Source organism: Oncorhynchus nerka, linkage group LG13 (assembly GCF_034236695.1).
Source record: "Oncorhynchus nerka isolate Pitt River linkage group LG13, Oner_Uvic_2.0, whole genome shotgun sequence".
Taxonomy (NCBI): Eukaryota; Metazoa; Chordata; class Actinopteri; order Salmoniformes; family Salmonidae; genus Oncorhynchus; species Oncorhynchus nerka.
Genome location: NC_088408.1, coordinates 74,717,417 through 74,734,062, shown reverse-complemented (window position 1 = coordinate 74,734,062; position 16,646 = coordinate 74,717,417). Strand labels below are relative to the sequence as shown.

Genomic DNA, 16,646 nt, shown 5'->3' with positions numbered 1-16,646 from the left:
AGATCCTGACCTTCCAGAACAAGGTGAAATAGTGAATGCTGCTGTACATCATCCTCATTTGACATTTAATGTACAGTTTGAACATAGTTGAAATGTCTGGTCTCATTCGTCCGAGCATAGATGGATACGGTGCCTTAGGAGAGTTTTCAGACTCCTTGACTTATTCCACATGTTGTTAGGTTAAAACCTTATTCTAAAATTGATTAAATAACAAAAAATTCTCAGCAATCTACACACAATCCCCAAATAATGACAAAGTGAAAACAGGTTGAATGGGAGAAACTTCCCAAATAAAGGTGTAATAAGCTTGTAGCGTCATACCCAAGAAGACTCGGTGCTGTAATCGCTGCCAAAGGTGCTTCAAAGTACTGAGTAAAGGGTCTGAATACTTAGGTAAATGTGATATTTCAGTGTGTTTAAGAAATGTGCAAAACAAAAACAGTTTTTGCTTTGTCATTATGGGGTATTGTGTGTAGATTGACGAGGGGAGAAAACAACTTAATCCATTTTAGAATAAGGCTGTAATGAAACAAAATGTAGAAAAAGTTGAGGGGTCTGAATACTTTCCGAATGCACTGTAAATGGGGAAATAAGTGGCTCAGTTCCAGTGGATTGTCTTGTTGCACTGGCTCTGTCTGTATTTTGCAGGATACAGTCTTTTTGGCCCTTGAGCGCATAGTCCCAAGTTTGAAAACAATACAACATTCCATTGAACTGTGCTGCTGACATTGTGCCCTCGTGGTATTTTACAAAGAGCAGAGCACAGACCACATGGTCACCCAGGAACAGAGAAAGGTGCTGTTTTTTCACCAATCTCATTGTTGAGAAAAGCAGTGGAATGTAGCTGGAATTTGATTACAATGGTACACTGTGGATTTGGTTACGGGAAGAGGATTTAGGTGGCGTCTCTCTATGCGTTCTGAGTGACAAAAGGCAAAGTCTGCCAGTGCATTGAGGCGACAGTACAGAAAGAAAAGCCTTGGGACAACATAATGCCAGACACTGGGGTGGGGGGCTCCACTCCAGAGTGGTCATTTGTGTTGATGGGCTATGTGGTTAATCAGTGCCAAGTTTTTTTGTTTAATTTTTACCCCCTTTCTCTCCCCAATTTAATATTATCCAATTATTAGTAGTTACTATCTTGTCTCATTGCTACAACTCCCGTACGGGCTCGGGAGAGACGAAGGTCGAAAGTCATGAGTCCTCCGAAACAACCCAACCAAGCCGCACGGCTTCTTAACACAGCGCGCATCCAACGCGGAAGCCAGCCACACCAATGTGTCGGAGGAAACACCGTGCACCTGGCGACCTTGGTTAGCGTACACTGCGCCCGGCCCGCCACAGGAGACACTGGTGCGCGATGAGACAACCCGGACGACGCTAGGCCAATTGTGCGTCGCCCCATGGACCTCCCGGTCGCGGCCGGCTGCGACAGAGCCTGGGCGTGAACCCAGAGTCTCTGGTGGCACAGCTAGCGCTGCGATGCAGTGCCCTAGACCACTTGCACCACCTGGGAGGCCCTAATCAGTGCCAAGTTATGTAGGGCTACTTCATGTGCACACCGACTAGGGTTGAATATTTTACAAATGTCCATCCTGAGAATAAATCACTTTTCTCCTAGGCAACCCGGTATTTCCCTTCCAAACCAAAAGTGTCATTATAAAGCATATAAATGTGTCTAGATTTGATTAAAGCTTTGATCAGAATGGAAATTCAAGCTGATGCTACCTGAGCCTGATGACATTCATTAAACTAGAGATCTGTTTTTTGCAAGAGCTGCATCTCAATAGCCAATATCACCCTTCTGCATCTGCGATGGAAGGTGGCAGAGCTAGAGCGGTGTTTGTCAGACCATGAGACATCCTGAAAATCGGTCTTCTCACAAAATAAATTGTGTTGCGCCTGAACGGTTGGGGCTACATACTAATATCTGTGGAAAGCTCTGTCCTGCCCCCCCCGTGGGTGCCCTAGAGCAGGGTTTCCCAAACTCGGTCCTGGAGCCCCTCCCAGGTGCACGTTTGCCCTATCACTACACAGCTGATTTAAAATAATAAAAGCTTGATGATGAGTTGGCTATTTGAATCAGCTATGTAGTGCTAGGGCAAAAACCAAAACGTATACCCAGGGGGGGGCTCCAGGACCGAGTTTGGGAAACCCTGCTCTAGGGCGCCTACAAGCCTCAAGACTTGTCTGAAGGTCCGTGGTACTAGTTAAAAAATAATGGAAGTGGAGATGCTGACCTGATCTGTCGGTGGGTGGGGGGAATGGGATCAGACCGGATACAGACCTTCCTCATCATTTTCCTGGCTCTGTCTGTGTACAATTTCCCTTTTACTCAGGATGATTTCAGATTGATCAGTGAACTAACCTTTCCCCCTGAATGACAGTGTCTATTTCCTTGTGTGTATTGTTTTGCAGTGATCCTTGTGGTGCATTGTCAGGGTGGGGCAGTATTATAGTGTGGCAGCCTTCTCATTGACAAACCAGTTTTGGCACTGATCGTTGTAGACAAATGGGATGGCCATGCTGTAGTAGGCCTAATTGTGATGCATGAACATAACCATGTATAGTGTTAGATTGTCTTCAAATGAAAGGGACATAAAAGAAGGCATTACGAGCTCTTGCTCTTTTTTTTTTCCACTCTTCCCCTCTCTTTTCACTAACTGCTTCCCAGCCTTATGTCAGAGCATAATAATGTGCCTTGGTTTAAGAAAAGGCAGCAGTCCCCACTCCCCAGCACTCAGCTTTGACTGTTTGGTGGAGAGAGGAGAGAGGAGACCTCTAACCTTCTGTGCTCTCAAGGAAAGTGAGAATGGACTGAATTGTTCTGTTATCACTGATTACTTCACATGCTGTGCTCAGTCTCGCGCTCTCTTTCTGTCTCGTCATTCTCTTCACTGGTTGTGCAAAAATGCACTTTGTGCGACACTGACACAGGACAGGAGCTTATAGAAAAGTGTTAAGCTCTTTACAGTTAGGGATATACACATTTATTAGAGTATTCAAAAGTGCCTTAGACCACTGCGCTACTCAGGAGGCCCAGAATATTCATTTTTGAGAAAAAATAAGGTATAATTTCAAATGTGTTGTCTAAATTTAAATTAACATCTGTGGCATTGCTACATACAAGGATATACCATGACATTAGAAATGGTAATAAAATACGTTTTATGACCGTTTCTATCGGTGCGCCCCATTTAAAAATAAAATAAAAAAATAAACAAAATAAAAAGCTAGCTGCACTACCATGTGTAACAAGTGACTTGGTAGATTTATAATCAATGCAAAATAGAATGACAATTACAGAATTAAGTTGGTTAAGTTAGGAGTAGGCTACAATGATCAACCAACAGGTAGGCTGTTTAAAATGAATGGAGCTCAGCAAAATAGCCTCAATTATCCTTGCTAGCTGGCTAACTAACTTAGCTGGCTAGTGTAGCTAGCTAGCTTTACATCGATTTGATGCAGTCAAGACTGACACTACCAGATGAGAGAACCTATCGCAGCAACAAGTTTGTCTAACTTGTTGGTTTGGGTACTTTTGCTCATTCACTCTCCCTCTGTTACACAGTCATGGTCAAAACATGTTAATATATCAGTAGCTAAGATGGAGAGGTCTGTCCGTTTATTTAACTAGGCAAGTCAGTTAATTAAGAACAAATTCTAAGTTACTATGACGGCCTATCAAAAGGCAAAAGGCCTCCTGCGGGGGCTGGTATAAAAAAAAAAGGACGAGAGACAATGGTACAAACATTATTATGCACAGATAATGGCACAAAGGGCAATAATGTAGAGACAGCAATACATCACACAAAGCAGCAACAACTGTCAGTACGAGTGTGCGTGATTTTGAGTTGTTGAATGAAGAGATTGAGAACTGTCCAGTTTGAGTGTTTGTTGCTAGCTGCAGCGAACTGAAAAGACGAACAACCCAGGGATGTGTGTTTTGGGGCCCTTTAACAGAATGTGACTGGCAGAACAGGTGTTGTCTGTGGAGAATGAGGGGTTCAGTAGGTATCTCAGATAGTGGGGAGTGAGGCCTAAGAGGGTTTTATAAATAAGCATCAACCAGTGGGTCTTGCGACAGGTACACAGCGATGACCAGTTTCAAATCAAATCGGAGGACTATAGAGTGCAGTGATGTGTCCTATAAGGAGCATTGGTGGCAAATCTGATGGCTGGATGTATGGGTAGGATGGACATCTGAATCAGGTTTCTTTTGGCAGCTGGGGTGAAAGAGGAGGGATTTACAATAGAGAAAACCAAGTCTAGATGTAACTTTAGTCTGCAGCTTTGATATGTGCTGAGAGAAGGACCGTGTACTGTCTAGCCATACTCCCAAGTACTTGTATGAGGTGACTACCTCAAGCTCTAAACCCTCGGAGGTAGTAATCACACCTGTGGGGAGAGGGGCATTCTTCTTACCAAACCACATGACTTTTGTTTTTGAAGGTGTTCAGAACAAGGTTAAGGAAAGAGAAAGCTTGTTGGATACTAAGAAAGCTTTGTTATAGAGCATTTAACACCAAAACCGGGGAGGGGCCAGCTGAGTATGACTGCATATAAATGGATGAGAGCTTCCTACTGCCTGAGCTATGTTGTTGAGAAGAGCGTCGGATTTAGCCTAGGGGTACTCATTTGGTGACAGGCAGGCAGTGGCTGAGACAGCAGCTTTTCTGACTTTATATTAGAGGTCAACCGATTATGATTTTTCAACGCCGATACCGATTATTGGAGGACCAAAAAAGCCAATACCGATTTTAATCGGCCAATTTAGATTTATTTATTTGAAATGATGACAATTACAACAATACTGAAAGAACACTTATTTTAACTTAATAAAATACAGCAATAAAATCAATTTAGCCTCAAGTACATAAAGAAACATGTTCAATTTGGTTTAAATAATGCAAAAACAAAGTGTTGGAGAAGAAAGTAAAAGTGCAATATGTGCTAACGTTTCAGTTCCTTGCTCAGAACATGAGAACATATGAAAGCTGGTGGTTCCTTTTAACACGAGTCTTCAATATTCCCAGGTAAGAAGTTTTAGGTTGTAGTTATTATAGGACTATTTCCCTCTACCATTTGTAGATTTTGCAGAGAGCCACATCAATTTACAGAAATACTCATAATAAACATTGATAAAAGATACAACTATTGTACATGGAACTTTAGATAAACTTCTCCTTAATGCAACCGCTGTGTCAGATTTCAAAACTTTACGGAAAAAGCATACCATGCAATAATCTGAGTACGGCGCTCAGAGACCAAAACAGCCAAAGAGAGATCCGCCATGTTGTGTAGTCAACAGAAGTCAGAAATAGCATTATAAATATTCACTTACCTTTGATCTTCATCAGAATGCACTCCCAGGAATCCGAGTTCCACAATAAATGTTTGATTTGTTCTATAAAGTTAATTTATGTTCAAATTCCTCTTTTAGGGCGTTTGGTAAACAAATCCAAACGTGCATATAAGTCCAGCCAAAAAGGTCGGATGAAAACTCCAAAAAGTTATATTACAGGTCGTAGAAACATGTCAAACTAAGTATAGAATCAATCTTTAGGATGTTTCTAACATAAATCTTCAATAATGTTCCAACTGGAGAATTCCTTTTTCTGTAGAAAAGCAATGGAACGCAATCTAACTTTCACATGACCGTGCGCCACGAGCTCTTGGCAATCTGCCAGACACCTGGCTCAATCCCCTCTCATTCGGCCCCACTTCACAGTAGAAGCATCAAACAAGGTTCTAAAGACGGTTGACATCTAGTGGAAGTGCAAAATGACCCCACTTACAATGTATATTGGAATGTCAATGAGTTGAAAAACTACAAACCTCAGATTTCCCACTTCCTGGTTGGATTTTTCTCAGGTTTTTGCCTGCCATATGAGTTCTGTTATACTCACAGACATCATTCAAACAGTTTTGGAAACTTCAGAGGTTTCTATCCAAATATACAAATTATATGCATATTCTAGTTTTTATGGCTGAGTAGCAGGCAGTTTACTCTGGGCACCTTATTCATCCAAGCTACTCAATACTGCCCCCCAGTCACCAAGAAGTTAACAATACCGCTAAAAATATCAAATAATAAGGACCAACGTCTTCGACAGAGGAGAGTTCATGAAGGTTTGCTCATTAAAGTTTTTTAGCAAGCGGCGTCTAAGACAAATCGGGACACGTCGTTTCACTGAGCAGCCATTACGAACACAGGCTGAAAAACAGTGATTTGTTATTATACCTTTATTCCAACAAGGAACACAGACTGAGACCAAGGTCTCTTTACAGCTGGGCCCTGCGTATACATGTTTACACATACAGTTTAGGTACAACGATTAAAAAACTAAACAAGACAAACACAACGATCACAGATAACACACAAAAAAAACAGCAACAGATAACATTTACACACAGGTTATTCTACTAACAGCACAAGAACTTGCATTACCCGAAACAGTTACAAGCAATATAAAAATGCTCCAATAAATATTTTAAATGAGCAAGGGGGAGAAGAGTCATGTTTAGTCTGCAGGCTATTCCATAGGCAAGGAGCCTAACAGGAAAAGGCAGCCATACCAAACTCTGTGGAAATCGCATGGGCCTCAAGTGTAATCCATGCTTGAGACCTGGTTTTAGGAATTCTAATTCTAATATTGATGAGTGATGATAAATAAAAAGGTAGCTTATTCAGAAGTGCTTTATAGACAAACATGAGAGCATGTTGTTCTTGTCTAACGGACAGCGAAGTCCAGGCCACATATTGATATAAAACACAGTGGTGAGTTCTGTAGCTAGCACCCGTAATAAACCTAAGTGCGCAATTATAAGTAGCATCCAGCGATTTTTTTTAAAGTGTTGATGCCGTAGCATTCATGTAAATAATTTCCCCATAATCTATAAGAGACATAAGTAGCTTGCACAATTTGTCTTCTATTTGTAGATGACAAACATGTCCTGTTTCTATAGAGGAAGCCTAGCTTGATTTTTAGCCGTTTACAAAGTTTGTCAATATGCATTTTAAAAGACAGTTTATCATCCAACCATATCCCTAAGTATTTATATGCAGAGACCTGATTCATTTGATAACCATTTAAGCTCGTAAGTGCAAGTGTATTTTCAACCAACTTTTTGAACCTATTAAAAATCATAAAATGTTTTCTTTGCATTTAAAACAAGTCTCAGCTGTATAAAAAAATCTTTGCAATATCTTAATCTGTCTCCAATAGTGATAATGCTTGGTCAGCTGTTGAAGCGATAGAGTACATGAGTGTCATCAGCATATAAATGATTTTGACACTTATCTCATCACCGATATTGTTTATGTAGAGGGTGAACAGTAATGGACCAAGTATAGAACCTTGTGGGACCCCTTTAACCAACTCCAATGGCTCAGAGTCGATGGCATCCAGTCAATCAGCCTGACTTCTATCCTTTAGATGGTGATGAAACCAACGACAGGCATCCAATCCCAGTATTATTGACGACAGCTTACCCAAACGTATTGCATGGTCTACAGTGTCAAAAGCTTTAGATAAATCTATGAACAAGGCGGCACAGTACTTTCTATTATCTAGGGTATTAGTAATATAATTTACAACACGTACAGTGGCCGTAATAGTACTGTGTTTAGGTCTAAAGCCAAATTGATTACTAGAAAGAGTATTGTTAAAGATTGAAGTTGCCTATTCACCAATGACTCTAGAATTTTAGCCAAACAGGAGAGCTTAGAGATGGGCCCGATAATTATTCAATTCACTACCATCACCTCCCTTGAGGAGTGGTAAAATAAAAAATGTTTTCCAAGATTTAGGAATCTTTCCTACGACAAATGTTTGATAAAAAATATGCGTCACTACACCAGCAATAATAGGTGCCGCATACTTGAGTAAATATGGATCCAGCTTGTCAGCGCCTAATGATTTCTTAGAAGATAGTGCAAAAAAGACCTCTTCTGTGACTTTTTGAAAATTAAAAACTAGCTTACTGTTTTCCACATAAGCTGAAGGCCAAGGGACTGAAACAATAGACCGGTCAGGATCATGTTGGCCATTTTTTTCTTTCAAAAAGAAACCAGCAGAAAAATAAGTAAATTAATAAGCATCGGGAGCACGTGATGCCGTGGAGCTGAGCAGACGTTGACAAACCGAGCTCTTCAAAGTTATTCTATTTTTACCTAAAATAACAACGTTGAAACAATATTCTAACATCGGCTGATAAATTGTCAAGTACTTACCTTCCCAAAGAGCCATGGACCTCCGACCGAGAGGCAAGAAGGACGACCAAAACGTTGTTGATTCCCAAGATAACGATAACGCTACAGCTAGCAAGATTAGCATTAGCCCTCATAACTCAGACGACAGGTCCAGACTGTTGCTCTGAGCAGCCTCTTGCGAGCCTGCCGACATGCTGGCTACTCTCCTCCGGGAAATTCAGGATAGTAACAGAGGTCTTTCTATGAAAATCGATAAGAAATCGTCTGAACTCCATTCTTCCATTGACGACCTGAAATCCTCCATGAATGATCTCCTTTAGAGAACGACTGAGGCAGAGTTGTGCATTAGCACAGTTGAAGATACCATCGCTAGACATGACCAGGTCTTGATACAACTGCAAAAGGACAATGCCTACCTCAAAAACAAGGTAGATCAGATGGAGAACCAGAGTAGACGTAGTAATATCCGTGTGGTGGGATTGAAAGAGGACACTCAGGGCCGTGACCTGGTCCGTTTCTTCACTCAATGGATCCCGGAGGTCCTAGGCATAATCAACTTCACCAAGCCGCTGGAAATCGAACGTGCCCACAGAACATCAGCGCCGAAACCCCGGCCAGATGAGCCGTCCTGATCAGGTTCCTCCATTTCCAAGACAGAGAGAAGATACTGCATCTCGCAAGAGCCAAAGGGGACATCACCATCGATGGAAAGAGGGTCAGCCTTTCCCAGATATGAGCGCGGATCTCGCCAGACGTCGCAAGCAGTTCAGACCTGCCGCCAAAGCACTGAAGGAGAAGAACATCACCGGCTACCTCATCCACCCTGCGCATGAAAGTACATATACAGGAGAGTATATTTTGGTTTAGTCCATATCCACTGGGCGAAGCAATAAGTGGGCTTAGGCCCACTGCTTTCCCCCTCATTTATGTTAATCTTTCGAAAAGAGACTCAAGCATCCCTTACCGTGGGCAGTAAATATTCGGGGTGGGATTATTTTTTTCTTCCTTTTTCTGTTTATTGTTTCCTTCCTAAAGAGAGAGGTCACGTTTGTGCTCAAACCAAAGTTGAAACATTTCCTAATTATCTGCATATGATAGATTTCTATTCAGTTACATATTTGAAACCCAACCTATGCTTAATCCACTAAAATATGTCACATTCAACGTAAAAGGTCTTAACAGCCCGATTTTAAAAGGAAGAGTCTATACATACCTTAAGATATTAAAGGCTGACATTGTGTTTTTACAAGAAACACATCTTACATCTATCTAAGAGTCTGGAGTCATGTCTTCCCCTGTTGGTCAACCCAGATCAGACTGGCTTCATAATTAATAGATTGTCCTCCAATAATCTCAGAAGGTTCTTTGATATAATTCACCTTGCTAACAAAAACAAAATACCTAGTGTCGCAGTCTCCCTCGACGCTGAAAAGGCCTTTGATAGGGTTGAATGGCCATACCTCTTTCGCGTCTTGGAAAAGTTCGGTTTAGGTACCGTGTTTGTAAATTTGATAAAATCACTACAAATCTCCTAAAGCTAGGATTGCTACCAATGGGATTACTTCCTCCTCTTTCCCTCTTTATAGGGGGAACAGACAAGGTTGCCCAATTTAGCCCCCACCTCTTTGCCCTCGCCATCGAACCGTTGGCTGAGGCTATTAGAACGTGCCCTGACATACATGGCTTTGAGGTGGGCCCCCATACCCATAAATTATCACTCTTTGCGGACGACCTTATCTTATTTCTAACAAACCCAGAACACTCCCTCTCTCACTTGCAGATCCTACTACAGTGTTATAGTTCTTTCTCTGGATATAAGGTCAATTTTGATAAAAGCGATATCTTACCGTTGTCTGTCTTTGACCATCATACCATCAAGCACAAGTTTCCTTTTAGATGGTCGCCTATGGGCTTCACATATTTGGGCATAATGGTGGATGGTAATCTGAACAACCTCTATAAACTCAATCTGGCCAGTTTGTTGCAAAAGGTGGAGGTTGACCTTTGTAAATGGATGGACTTACCTCTCACTCTACTGGGTAGAATCAATGTAATTAAAATGAATGTCCTGCCCAGATTTCTATATCTGTTTCAATATCTCCCTATCTCTGTTCCCGCAGCATTTTCTTCCTCTCTCGACAAGCTGACCAGACGGTTTATCTGGCACGGCAAAACCCCTAGGGTTGGCCTGGATAAACTGACCCTTGATTACAGTCAAGGGGGCTTAAACCTCCCCAATTGTAGAATGTACTACTGAGCTGCACAGTCTAGGTTTCTGGCTCAGAGGTTTGACAATGGTCCCTCTCCCTCATGGTTGAACATTGAAAAGCTTGAGGTAAATGATGACACCGGGGCAGAGTTGTTTTACAAATGGGACAGAAAATCTATAAAAACCACCACAGACAACGCTTTAATCATACATTCTGTCCTGGCATGGTGCAAACTGCATGAGCTGTTTGGACGAGAGGGATTCCTTTCCCCTAAAACCCCTTTATGGAACAATAGATTGATCCCTATGTTTTTCCAGAATAGTGACTTTAGACCATGGTCTGATAAGGGGATCACTCTTCTGGAACATTGTTACGAGGAGGGAGTTCTTATGTCTTTTGATCAGCTGAAACAGAAATACCACTTGCCTAACAGGGACTTCTTTAGCTACCTACAACTACGAAACTTTATTAGGGTGACTCTCAAGGGACAATGGAACCTACCTAAGATGTCACCTATTGAACAACTCTGCCACGCAGACCAACCACTGTTCAAGACCATTTCCCGTGTATACGATGCTCTTATGTCAGGACTAACACTGCCTGGGCTAGATAAACCCCGACTTAGATGGGAGAAAGATCTGGGTATTGATCTTGATCAGGATCTATGGAGTGACCTATGCAGGGATGGGGTTACATCCACATTGAACTCCAGATACAGACTGATCCAGTTTAATTTCCTCCATCAGCTCTATATCACCCCATCTAGACTGCACAAGTTCAACCCAGATATCTCCTCCCTATGTTTTAGATGTGGCTCAGATGAAGGAACATTCCTCCATTCCACTTGGCAGTGTTCAAAACTACACGGTTTCTGGCAGGGGGTATGCGATACCATATCCTCAATTCATGTGGTTGCATTCCCTTTAGACCCGGAGGTCTGTCTACTGGGTAACTTTACTAACACCAATCTTAGGCAAAGCCATACTATAAAGCTAACAGAAATATTGCTAGCGATTGCCAAGAAATGTATTGGATTCCTCCCTGCCAGTTGCAATGTGGCTATCGGAAGTTAATAGTTGTATCCCTTTGGAGAAAATCACTTACTGCTTGAGGAATAAGTTAAAGACATTTTACAGAATTTGGTAACCTTTTATTGACTATATGGAGAATCTCCCCCCACATCTCATTGATTGAATCTATATATAATCCAACCTTTTATTGACTATATGGAGAATCTCCCCCCACATCTCATTGATTGAATCTATATATAATCCTCACATAATGTTTCACTCGTAATGTAGAATATGTAGCCTACGGCAGGTGATCCAATGTCTCGTAATTTTTTTCTTATTGTATGTTTGTATATATAATTATATATATATTTTTTTTGTTACGCTCGTCTCTTACTGTCACTTTGTCCTATCGTTGTCTAATATCTTTTCACTTTTGTTTTGAATGTTCTTAATTGGAAAATGCAAAAATAAAACTTAAAAAATAAAATAAATTAATAAGCATCACAAATTTCAGTTCGGTCACTGATGATCCCAGATTCCGATGTAATTTGCTTTGGCAGGGAAGTCGGAGTTTCCTCGTTTAAGTGAGTTAACAGTTTTCCAGAATTTAGCGGGATCACCAGCAGACTCTGTCATAGCATCAAGAAAATGCCTAGATTTGACCTTTTTTATCCTTCCGGTCCATTTATTTCTCAATTGCCTAAAAGGCAGCCAATCAGCTGTTTCACCAGTTTTCCTCGCCAATGCCCATGCTTGATTCTTTTGCAGAAAAAGGATTTTCAAATCACAGGAGAATAAACGATTAGTTTGATTCTTTTTTTCTACCCTAAGTTGCTTTAACGGGGCGTGTTTATCAGCTATGAAGGTAAAAATAGGCTGTAAAAGGGTGATCACTAAGGTCATTACAGAAAACACCATACCTATCAGGATTATTTGTGAGGAAAACATCAAGAAGAGTAGCCTTTTCTGGGTATTTGGAGTCATACCTTGTGGTATTGGTCATCATCTGAGAGATTTAGAGTCCCATTGCTTTAGGATTTGGTCAGGTGGTTTGAGCATGTCCCAGTTTAGGTCACCTAGCAGGACAAATTCAGACTTGGTGTTTTTATTTTATTTTTATTTCACCTTTATTTAGCCAGGTAGGCAAGTTGAGAACAAGTTCTCATTTACAACTGCGACCTGGCCAAGAATAAAGCAAAGCAGTTCAACACATACAACACAGAGTTACACATGGAATAAACAAAACATGCAATCAATAATACAGTTGAAGAAAATCTATATACAGTGTGTGCAAATGAGGTAAGATAAGGAAGGTAGGGCAATAAATAGGCCATGGTGGCAAAGTAATTACAGTATACCAATTAGACACTAGAGTGATTGATGTGCAGAAGATGAATGTGCAAGTAGAGATACTGGGGTGCAAAGGAGCAAGATAAATAAATACAGTATGGGGATGAGGTAGTTGGATGGGCTATTTACAGATGGGCTATGTGCAGTGATCTGTGAGCTGGTCAGACATCTGGTGCTTAAAGCTAGTGAGGGAGGTAAGAGTCTCCAGCTTCAGTGAGGGAGTGCAAGGGGCCAGGAGAGAGCTTAGGGCAGGTAGGGTACAGGCCGGTGCTGATGGAGGACGATGGCACCCAGCAACAGTCAACAAAGAGCTATTTGAAAGTTTAATGCTTAAAACCAGAAAATCAAATTCTTTAGGGACAGACTTGGTGGAGACAACCGAGCACTGAAGGTGATCCTTGGTTAAGATTGCCACTCCCCCACCGTTTGGAAGCTCTGTCTTGCTGAAAAAGGTTAACATCCGTGTTCAGAGCACTCTTCCTTAACCACATTTCAGTAACCACATTCCAACACATCTGGTTGGTCATGCCCCCTGTCACTCAAGGCACGCATTTGATGTTACTCAACCACGAGACACTTGTGTTCAGTCTGCATGGTCAATGCAGCACATGCAGCAATACTGTTTTCACTTTGCTTCTTAATATAAATCCACTAGCGTCCTATAATTACACTATTCGTTTTTCTTACATCAGCAAACAGCTAGTTTGTCTTTTATTTGCAAGTTGCCCTACATCTTGAGATGCTAATTGTTAGCCACAAATGCTAATAGCTAACTAGCTAATAAATGTACTGAGCAAACGTAGCTAGCTAATACAGCCTGATAATACCAGTGATGGCGTCAACCTCAATCAGCATGTTTGTGCAACAGTATCTTCTAAATCAAAGAGGAATATGCAAAGCAAGAATGTTAGATACATGAAGTAGCTAAGAGAGAACGTGCAATGTAGCCAAATCTTATAGGGTCCCCTAGGAATCAAGTATCAACAATTTAGTTCCTACCTTGTCACTAACTCCTCCCTGGCATTTTAATTTGTCATCTCAAACACCACTGTATTCAAAGTGCCCACTTATATTCTAACTTCTATTTCCATGATTCCAACAGATTTGCTCAAATTTTCAGGGAAGTCAGGAACCAATATACTCAGTCATTTAGGAAAGCTAAGGCTAGCTTTTTCAAACATTTGATTCCTGGAGCACTAATTTCAAAAAATTTTGGGACACTAAAGTCTAAGGAGATTAAGAACACCTCCTACCAGCTGCCAACTGCACAGAGGATAGGCAACACTGTCACCACTGATAAATATACGATAATTGAATTTATAAGCATTTTTCCACGGCTACTCTTACCCCGGCGAACATCTCAGCACCCCCTGCAGCAACTTACCCAACGCCCCCTGCTTCTCCTTCCCCCAAATTCACACAGCTGATGTTCTGAAATAACTGAATCACTACAAATCAGCTGAACTAGATAATCTGAAACCTCTCTTTCTAAAATGATCTGCCAAAATTGTTGCAACCCCTATTACTAGCCTATTCAACCTATTTCGTATCGTCTGAGATCCCCAAAGATTGGAAAGCTGCCGCGGTCATCCCCCTCTTCAAAAGGGGGTGACACTCTAGACCCTAACTTTTATAAACCTTTTTAAAACAGATCACCGACCACTTCGAATCCCTCCGTACCTTCACTGTGCAATCTGGTTTCCGAGCTGGTCATGGGTACACCGCAGCCACGATCCACGTCCTGAGCGATATCATAACCACCATTGATAGAAGACAATACTATGCAGCAGTCTTCATCGACCTGGCCAAGGCTTTTGGCTCTGTCAATCACCGTATTCTTATTGGCAGACTCGATAGCCTTAGCTTCTCAAATGACTGCCTCGCCTGGTTCACCAACTACTTCTCTGATAGAGTTCAGTGTGTCAAATCGGAGGGCCTGTTCTCCGGACCCCTGGCGGTCTCTATGGGGGTGCCACAGGGCTCAACTCTCGGGCCGACTCTTCTCTGTGTATATATCCAATGTCGCTCTTGCTGCTGGTGATTCTCTGATCCACCTCTACGCAGACGACACCGTTCTGTATACATCTGGCCCTTTTCACTGTGCTAACAAACCTCCCAATGAGCTTCAATGCCATACAACTCCTTCCGTGGCCTCCAACTGCTTTTTGAAGTGCATGCTCTTCAACCGATCGCTGCCCGCACCCTCCCGCCCGACTAGTGTCACTACTCTGGAAGGTTCTGACCTAGAATATGTGGACAACTACAAATACCTAGGTGTCTGGTTAGACTGTAAACTCTCCTTCCAGACTCACATTAAGCATCTCCAATCCAAAATTAAATCTAGACTCAACTTCCTATTTCGCAACGAAGCCTCGTTCACCAATGCTGCCAAACACCCTCGTAAAACTGACTACCCTAACGATCCTTGACTTCGGCGATGTCATTTACAAAATAGCCCCCACACTCTACTTAGACTTCATCCAGTTTGCTATCACAGTGCCATCCGTTTTGTCACCAAAGCCGCATATACTACCTACCACTGCGACAGGTATGCTCTTGTTGGCCCTGCCTTCTCAGTTCACTGGTCACCATAACATCCACCCGTAGCACGCGCTCCAGCAGGTATATTTTACTGGTCATCCCCAAAGCCAACACTTCCTTTGGCAGCTTTTCATTAGAGTTCTCTGCTGCCAATGACAGGAACAAATTGCAAAAATCACTGAAGCTAGAGTTTTATCTTCCCCTCTAACGTTAAGCATCAGCTATCAGAGCAGCTTACCGATCACTGTACCTGTACTCAGCTAATCTGTAAATAGCACACCCAAATACCTCATCGCCATATTATTACTAGTGTTCCATTTATTAAAGTGGTCAGTGATTCCAAGTCTATGTATATAGGGCAGCAGCCTCTAGTGTGCTAGTGATGGCTATTTAATAGTCTGATTGCCTTGAGGAAGAAGTTTTTCAGTCTCTGTCCCAGCTTTGAGGCACATATACTGACCTCGCCTTCTGGATGATAGCAGGGTGAACAGGCAGTGGCTCGGGTGGTTGATCTTTTTGGTCTTCCTGTGACATTGGGTGGTTTAGGTCTCCTAGAGGGCAGGTAGTTTGCCCCCGGTGATGTGTTGTGCAGACAGCACCACCCTCTGCAGAGCCCTGCGATTGTGGGCGGTGCAGTTGCCGTACCAGGCGGTGATGCAGACCGACAGGATGCTCTCAATTGTGCATCTGTAAAAGTTTGTCAGGGTTTTGGGTGACGAGCCAAATTTCTTCAGCCTCCTGAGGTTGAAGAGGTGCTGTTGTGCCTTCACCACACTGTCTGTGTGGGTCGACCATTTCAGTTTGTTATTGATGTGTACATTGAGGATCTTGAAGCGTTCTACCTTCTCCACTACAGTCCCGTGGATAGGGGGATGCTCCCTCTGCCGTTTCCTTAAGTCCACTGTGTTTTGTTGACGTTGGATGAGAGGTTATTTTCCTGGCACCATACTTCCAGAGCCCTCACCACCTCCCTATAGGATGTTTCGTCGTTGTTGGTAATCAAGCCCACTACTGTTGTGTCGACTGCAAACTTGGTGATTGAGTTGGAGGCGTGCGTGGCCACGCAGTTATGGGTGAAATGGGAGTACAGGAGGGGGCTGAGCATGCATCCTTGTGGGGCCCCAGTGTTGAGGATCAGCGAAGTGGTGTCGTTTCCTACCTTCACCGCCTGAGGGCAGCCCGTCAGGAAGTCTAGGACGGTGTTGCACAGGACGGTGTTGCACAGGACGGTGTTGCACAGGACGGTGTTGCACAGGACGGTGTTGCGACCCAGGGCCTCGAGCTTAATGATGCGTTTGGAGGGTACTATGGTTTTGA

General features: G+C 42.4%; 2 protein-coding genes across 2 annotated transcripts in view; both read left to right on the top strand.

Annotated features, from left to right (window-relative positions):
• si:ch211-108c6.2 (uncharacterized protein LOC559375 homolog) overlaps positions 1 to 8,847 on the top strand; it is a 39,936-nt gene extending 31,089 nt beyond the window's left edge. The window contains exon 3 of the mRNA XM_065027002.1: positions 8,536 to 8,847. Coding sequence (XP_064883074.1) covers positions 8,536 to 8,847 — 312 coding nt within the window. The remainder of the gene's footprint in view (positions 1 to 8,535) is intronic.
• Positions 1 to 16,646, top strand: part of coro1ca (coronin, actin binding protein, 1Ca) — a 63,144-nt gene that overhangs the window by 2,628 nt on the left and 43,870 nt on the right. The gene's annotated exons all lie outside the window — the stretch shown is intronic.